Source organism: Podarcis tiliguerta, assembly GCF_965153285.1.
Source record: "Podarcis tiliguerta genome assembly, chromosome: 11".
In the NCBI taxonomy this organism is placed as follows: domain Eukaryota; kingdom Metazoa; phylum Chordata; class Lepidosauria; order Squamata; family Lacertidae; genus Podarcis; species Podarcis tiliguerta.
In genome coordinates, this window is record NC_139544.1 from 32681883 (window position 1) to 32689670 (window position 7788).

Here is a 7788-nt window from a genome sequence, read left to right on the forward strand (position 1 = left end):
TTGTCAAATGAGAAGTTTTATTATAGCTGAATGCAGCATCACAGATATTATGATCTTGGTCTCTCTTTCTTGCCTTTGTACAATGCTAACAGAGAAACATTTGCTACTTTGACGACCTTGAAACGAACTCCTGGAATGTCACCAACAGCATGCCCTTTCCGACCAAACCCAGCAACCAGGACTTCATCGTTCTCCTACAGATAAAGTGAGAAAGCAAGAAGTGTTTGTTCACAACAAATACACATGCATACATTTTTTAAAGCCTTTACAACTACAAGCAGCTATAATCAAGTAGTTTGGTTCAATTAATTCATTCCTTTTCTCAGTTGAACTGCTATTTCACCAATAGCATCACTTTGCTCAAACTTTTAAAGGGGTAGGTACTGTGGCTGGTTGCTGTGATTATACCATTTGCTGTATAAAGAACTATTTCAAGAGCTGTGTATATTTCTAAAACAGGAAGCGGTGGCCCTGTGGTCTAAACCACTGAGCCTCTTGGCCTTGTCAATCATAAAGTTGGAAGTTCAAATCCGCGTGTTGGGATGAGTTCCCATTGCTTTGTCCCAGCCCCTGCCAACCAAGTAGCTGAAAAGCATACCAGTTAGAGTAGATAAATAGGTACCACAGTGGCAAGAAAGTAAATGGAGTTTCTGTGCGCGCTAGCACTCGGCACAGTGTTCCATTGCACCAGAAGCGGTTTAGTCATGCTGGCCACATGACCCGGAAAGCTGTCTGAGGACAAATGCCGGCTTCCTCAGCCTGAAGCAAGATGAGTACCACACCCCATAGTCACCTTTGACTGGATTTAACTGTCCAGGGGTCCTTTAGCTTTACATTTCTAAAATGTTTTGTGCTATTTTATGTTGGTACTGGCCTGTTTGGCTCAGGAATTTGTTGTAACCTACCCTTGATTAATATGATGAAAAGTGGGTTTATTTATACAGGAAAATAAACAAATACAATAAAAACAGTTTCTGGAATATACTTACCTCAATGAAGTTCAGACAACCATCATTAGGAACAAAGGCTGTTATTTTCTTTCCATTCTTGATGAGCTGAACTCGGACACACTTCCTGATGGCAGAATTTGGCTGCTTAGCTTCAACACCACTGAAACATGAAGTGGACAACATAAATGATTTAAGTAATAAGTCTCTAAGTTCCATTGCTAGTTATATTTAATTCAAATTTAGTAATTTTTTACTTAAACACTTATAGGATTCTGCTGGCAGTCAGAAGACATAACAGTAACTGATTCTAGACTACTTAAACCTAATTTTAAAAAATAATGAAGTGAAACATTATTTTGTAGACAGTTCAACTAAGTTTTACTCAACAATAAGGTAAAGGTACCCCTGCCCTTACTCAACAATAGACCTACTAAAATTAATGAATCTTACTTAGCCATGTTCATACATTTTATTGGGTCTGCTGTGAGTAAAGCATACCTGACGATCACCCCATATGCTAGTCACAAATTTTAAAGGGGAAAAGTTACCCAATATTTTCTACCTTTAGTAATAAGAACAGAGTGACAAGAATTTTTTAAAAAACTCTCCGGAAAGTGAATCCTTTAGGACCTTTAACTGTAAAACATTTACCTAGAAATTTTATCTTGCAGTTTTAGAAATAAACCAATGCTATGATATCTGTGTTACCAACAAAGGTTTTTGTGTGTGTGAATGAGCATGGTTAAATAACTTAAGGATTCTCAAGCTATACTTTCCTGAATTTCATTAACTTCTGGCCTGAATGTTTACATTTCCCTCCACAAAACAGTACTGAGAGTCTCCCAAGTCCACTGTTATAAATGATCTTAGATATGCCTAAGTCTGTACAGATTTGGAACAACTGGTGTAATACACAAATGTTTTACCATAAGCTACAGCAATGTTTCAATACCCTCTCTGGTGCTAGGACAAAACAAGCAAACAAACCATTCAGAGTTTCTCTCTCATTAGTCCCACTAAGAAGCTTCACTCACACTTTTTCCAAGACAATTCCTTTGGCATGGGAAGCTCCCCCAAAAGGGTTGGCTTTCAAAGCAGTACCCAGATGTGCCTTCTTGTATTGTTTGTCATGCCATTTCTGGTCTCGGCGATGACTGCGCAGCTTCCTGGCTGTCCGAAGCCCACGGCACTTGCCTGAAAGGACAAAACAAATTGAGAAAGCCTTTCATCTTTAGGCACCAAATAATGACAACTTCCCTAAACTTGTCTTTAAAGGACTTCATTTAAACCAGCACTGCTGTAGCTTCTGATGCTTGAGCTATATATGCTATTTTATTACAAAAATATATATCCTTCAGTCGTTTGTATTCAGACTAGAAATCAGCAGTGTTCCCTACATGCTTGGAGGAAGCGGAAGGTGTGAGTGATTTGCACCAAACCCTCCTTTTTGCTGCAGCCCCCACAAAAGCTGCAGCAGTGGGATGGAGATGGCTCTGAGGGGCTGCAGGGTCATCAGTAAAATATGCCATCACCCTTCCTCCGCCTAAGAGTTTCTGCTGGATCCCTACAAGCAAAGATGTGAATCAATATTTCCAGTAAAATAGTAGTAGTAATAATAAAAAAGTAAATTCAATAATACAATAGCGGGCAGCAGAAAATGCATAGAACGCTACTACGAAGTTTTAAAAGTTAAACAGCCCAGGAACATTTTGGGGGGGGGGAGGCGCGGGAGCTTTAACCTGAGGTGTAAAAAGCATCAAAGTAGATAACTTGGAGAAACATACCCCTGCCATAACGGTTTCAGGTTGCCTTGCATTCTTTTCACCGGCACCCTAGGCACGTGTGTGCAGAGGAGGAGTGATAACTGCTCTGAAGGTCTCTCCCCCCCCCCCAATTAAAAAGAGCAGCCCGCAAACTGAAACGTCACGTCTGCACGGAAAACACGTGTTTGCCATGTCATTTCTGGTCTCAAGCCAGATCGACCACGTTATTGAGAACCTCTTAACAAGGCAGCCCAGGGAAGGGGCAACTCGCGCGTTCCCAAATCCAAAACGCCCCGCTCCGCTCACCCATCTTCTTCCTCCTGCTGCAGCTGCCCCCGGTTCGCCCGAAGGAGCCTGAGAGAGAGGGAGAGAGCGAGGATGACCCACAACCCACCGCGGCAGCTTCTTGCCGAGGACCTCAATCGGGGCGTCTACTTTCACGCCTGTCTCCCTTCCTTCCGAAACGCCTCACTGAGGTGAAAGAGGTGGCTGTGAAAACGAAGCGCCGAGCGGGTGCCGAAAGATGAAGGGTGTGTGTATGCGTGTCAAGAAATAACTTGAAGCTCTGCTGATAAATTAGGAACGTGCAGATTTTTTTGGGGGGGGGGAGTCAATTTCCGGCTTGAAATAAAAGCGGCCATATTGGACGGCCTAAGAGGCGCTCTAGCCGTAGCTTCTCCGTGGTGGAAGAGGCCACGCGCGAGAAATAAAGGCGTAAAGGAAAGGCGGAAGTCGCGACCAGAACACCGGCTGCAAAGTCTTCCTACCTCTGTAATACACCCCCCACTACGTATAAGCATAGAAAAGAACGGTGTGTGTGGTCTTTTCCTTTTAATATCTGAGGGGAGGGGGGGCGGCAGAGAGGGCGCGGCCTGAGAACTACGACTCCCACAATGCATCGCGCAGCAGCCGCCATCTTTTCCAACCCGCTGAAACTTTTCCCTCCCCGGTCAGGCACCGGCTTAGGCAGCCCATTCCCGAGGTCCTCGGAGCGGGGTCTCTTTGCCGAGGTGGATTGTGGGCCTTTCTCTTTCCTCCTCGGGATCGTCGGACGGCACGATGGGTGAGTGGCTGCGAGTCGAGGGCGCCACGTTATCCCAGTGGGAGCGGCGAGGAGAGAGAGAGACCCCGCGGCCCCTGATATGCAGGGGGAATGATGCCCCCTCCCCCTTCAGCCCTTTCTAGAGCTCCCGCCGCCGCCCGATCCTTGGAGGTGTTAGGCGCATGGCCGCCTCCGACAGGCGCAGGCCTCGGAAGTCGCGCACGCGGCTTGTAGTGACCGGTGGAACTCGCTGCCTCAAGATGCGGCGGTGCCTGCTAATTAAAAAGTGCGCCTAGAAAGGTCGATCAGCGGCTAGGAGGAAGGCTGGGGAATGCTTCAAATCAGTGAAATCTAGTTGTCCACTGTAAGGAATAAGGCAGTGGAATAATTTATGGGATAATTTGAGGGATCAGCACCCCAACCCCCGTTGAAGTGCATGGCTGTATGAATCAGGGTAAAAAAATAAAAGAATAGGAAATATTTCTTTGCAGGGGAAATGCCAATCGTTATGCCTGCGAATTATTATTTGAATGGAAGAGGTGTGCAGCAGACATATCTGCGAAATCTGTGTGGTGCCATATAAACTTCCTCCAGGATTACATGTGCTACTGCATGGAGTATCCTGTGTGGACTGTTAGGAAGCTGGGGTTTGCCGCTCAGCTTACTATAGTTTGCAAGATGGGCACCACGTTCCAGGTCCTGCAGTTCAAAAGCTCATGTTGTGATCAGAATGAATCTAGAAATGTTGTGTGTGGTTTACATGCAGATATTTGGTTCAGAAGGAATGGATGGAACTCCAAAAGTACTAAGGACCACTACACATGCATATAGGGTTCTGAGGGTCACAATGCAGTAATGTGAACTATTCTCATTGACCAGGAGAAATATCCATCCATAAGTGTGTAGTATACAAGGTGTTAATCACAGACCACCCTGTTTCCAGGTTTTATTGGCTACCATCAAGGCTTTAAAAACGATTGTGCAAGGAAAAAAAGATTTAGTTTTAGAAAGTTTTCCATAAGTTTACAGTGTAGTCCCAAATATAAAGACAAAAAATGGGTATTGTGAATTCTGTCACACTGCAGATAGGGGGTACTAGAGTGAATTGAGGTACATGGTGGTTGGTAGTTGTACGAACTTAGGCGCATGTCTTCAGTAACCTCTAATGTACTGTTTTCTAGGCAAGTGTCGCGGACTTCGTACTGCCAGGAAGTTGCGCAGTCACCGACGTGATCAGAAGTGGCATGACAAGCAATACAAGAAGGCTCATCTGGGCACTGCTTTGAAAGCCAACCCTTTTGGGGGAGCTTCCCATGCCAAAGGAATTGTCCTGGAAAAAGTGTGAGTTTCATCAAAAACACCTATAGTGTGTTTATTTGCACCTGCCAGATTTCCTGTAAAGAATTTCGTACTGCATAGCAGTACTGGTGACATAAATACAATCTAAATTGAATTGTTGAAATGCAAGACAGGGGAGCACTGTCAACATTTGCCTGTTTCCTGCACCTGGAAATTAGCGATTTAATTTATTCTGGCCCTTAGAAAATTTCAAGCTTGAGCCAGTCCAGGGATTAACTGATTTAAGTCAGCAGTAGCTGTTTCTACAAATAACAAATATTTGACTGTTTAGTTAGTCTTTTCATTTCAAAAAATATTCCATTTAGGTATTTTAACTCTTAAGGAAAAAAGTAAGATATAAAACTTGCAAAGCTTGAAGTAGAATTGCCAATTTGGGTCATCTATTGACGTGGGTGGTGCTGTGGTCTAAACCACTGAGCCTCTTGGGCTTGCTTATCAGAAGGTTGGTGGTTCAAATCCCCACAACGGGGTGAGCTTCTGTTGCTCAGTCCCTGCTCCTGCCAACATAGCAGTTCGAAAGCATATCAAAGTGCAAGTAGATAAACACGCGGGAAGGTAAACGGCATTTCCATGTGCTGCTCTGGTTTCGGTTGTTCCGTTGCACCAGATGCGGCTTAGTCATGCTGGCCACGTGACCCGGAAAAACTGTCTGCAGACGCCAGCTCCCTTGGCCTGTAAAGCGAGATGAGCACCGCAACCCCAGAGTCGTCTGCAACTGGACTTAACTGTCAGGGGTCCTTTACCTTTTATTGAAAGATTAACAGCACAATCTTATTAATATCTTGTTCTCATCTAAACACAGTGAATTCAAGCTGTTCATACAAAAACAATTGATACTTTGAATGGCATTATTTAGTTTGACTTTTGTGAAATATATCTGCTTAGAGTCAAAGTTCTGATGAATGTAATGTTTTTTGCTGTACTAAATATACAGTGTCTATTTCTTCCTTTTTTTGTGTTAGTGGCGTGGAGGCTAAGCAGCCAAATTCTGCCATCAGGAAGTGTGTCCGAGTCCAGCTGATCAAGAATGGCAAAAAAATAACTGCATTTGTTCCTAATGATGGTTGTTTGAACTTCATTGAGGTAATTTATCCAAAAAAATACCCTAATAAAACAATATGCAAAAAAATACTCCACCCAGTTTTTACTAGTATGTTTTGTTGCTCTATAGGGACGCGGGTGGCGCTGTGGGTTAAAGCCTCAGTGCCTAGGGCTTGCCGATTGAAAGGTCAGCGGTTCGAATCCCCGTGGCGGGGTGCGCTCCCGCTGTTCGGTCCCAGCGCCTGCCAACCTAGCAGTTCGAAAGCACCCCTGGGTGCAAGTAGATAAATAGGGACCGCTTACTAGCGGGAAGGTAAACGGCGTTTCCGTGTGCGGCTCTGGCTCGCCAGAGCAGCGATGTCACGCTGGCCACGTGACCCGGAAGTGTCTTCGGACAGGGCTGGCCCCAGGCCTCTTTGAGTGAGATGGGCGCACAACCCTAGAGTCTGTCAAGACTGGCCCGTACGGGCAGGGGTACCTTTACCTTTTACCTTTGTTGCTCTATGTAGTAGAAACAGGGACAATACTGCAATATTATTGTGATTTAAAGCTTTGTAATTTAATTTTATGTTGGTGACTGTAGGATAATATTTCGCACTTGAACTTGGTTTCTAAGAATCCACACTTTTCTCAAGAATGGAGATACAGTAAATGCATCTCAGCAGCTCAGGAAAAGAGACACCCCTATCCAGGGTAGCTCTTGCTAATAGGGCTGCAGGCTTTGCCAGTGAGCAGAGTGGAGGAGAATTTGGTTGGCTATAATGTTTGATACTTGCAAACTCCTTATTCGCAGCGAGAAAATAATTGACTTGTTTTGTTTTAATTCCAGGAGAACGATGAAGTTCTGGTTGCTGGCTTTGGTCGGAAAGGTCACGCTGTTGGTGACATCCCAGGAGTGCGTTTCAAGGTTGTCAAAGTAGCAAATGTTTCTCTGTTAGCCTTGTACAAAGGCAAAAAGGAGAGACCCCGTTCATAAAGTTATGTTGTTATCAAGATGATCAATAAAGTTTTCTTCTAAGAAATACTTTTGTGGTTTTTTAAAAAAGTGATTTTGGCATTATACGTAGATTGTTTAGAAATGAAAGTTCAACATCTCTAGTACCTATTCTTTAATTAGGGAAGTCATTATTGGGTTATGGGTAGGTACATCCTGCAAGGGTTCCAGGTTTTGTTTAGCAGAGCTTAAGAAAGACGGTCTTGAAATATGTTTCATTTCCAAAACAATTTTTTTCTCCCTAGTTCTAGAGTTTGAGGCATTTGTTTTATGGCAGGAGGCATGACTTGATTAATCACTACCATAAAGTTTGTATTCCAAATAACATAGCTCCTGTTTAATTCTGAGCATCAGTGATGATCAGACAATGGGTCTATCTAGTTGAGCTTCCAGTTTCTAACTACTTCACTTGAAGCACACTCAGATGACAAGTTAACTTACCACTATGGGAACACTTGTGTTTACATTTTTCACTTGCTTTGCACACCTGCATTTGAATAAAGTTGTAGGTAACTTTTTAAGATCTCATGTATCTGGCATTCGTTTTCACTGTTTGGTCAAATGAAAGGAATTGCTGTATTTACTCTGCCACAGATACTTCCATTTGTTGGCTCTTCCCAGGTCTCCAAAACAAATAAC

General features: G+C 43.7%; 2 protein-coding genes across 2 annotated transcripts; one reads left to right on the forward strand and one right to left on the reverse strand.

Annotated features, from left to right (window-relative positions):
- LOC310660053 (small ribosomal subunit protein uS12) lies at positions 1 to 3177 on the reverse strand. The gene is made up of 4 exons (XM_083404460.1): positions 3020 to 3177; positions 1985 to 2144; positions 990 to 1110; positions 1 to 194 (listed from the first exon to the last, which is right to left on the reverse strand). Exons 1-4 carry the CDS (start codon positions 3021 to 3023, stop codon positions 48 to 50), a joined length of 432 nt encoding a protein of 143 aa, XP_083260586.1. The 5' UTR covers positions 3024 to 3177; the 3' UTR covers positions 1 to 47.
- A 490-nt stretch (positions 3178 to 3667) lies between these two features.
- Positions 3668 to 7177, forward strand: LOC310660052 (small ribosomal subunit protein uS12). The gene is made up of 4 exons (XM_083404459.1): positions 3668 to 3776; positions 4937 to 5096; positions 6077 to 6197; positions 6985 to 7177. Exons 1-4 carry the CDS (start codon positions 3773 to 3775, stop codon positions 7129 to 7131), a joined length of 432 nt encoding a protein of 143 aa, XP_083260585.1. The 5' UTR covers positions 3668 to 3772; the 3' UTR covers positions 7132 to 7177.
- The last annotated feature ends 611 nt before the right edge of the window (positions 7178 to 7788 follow it).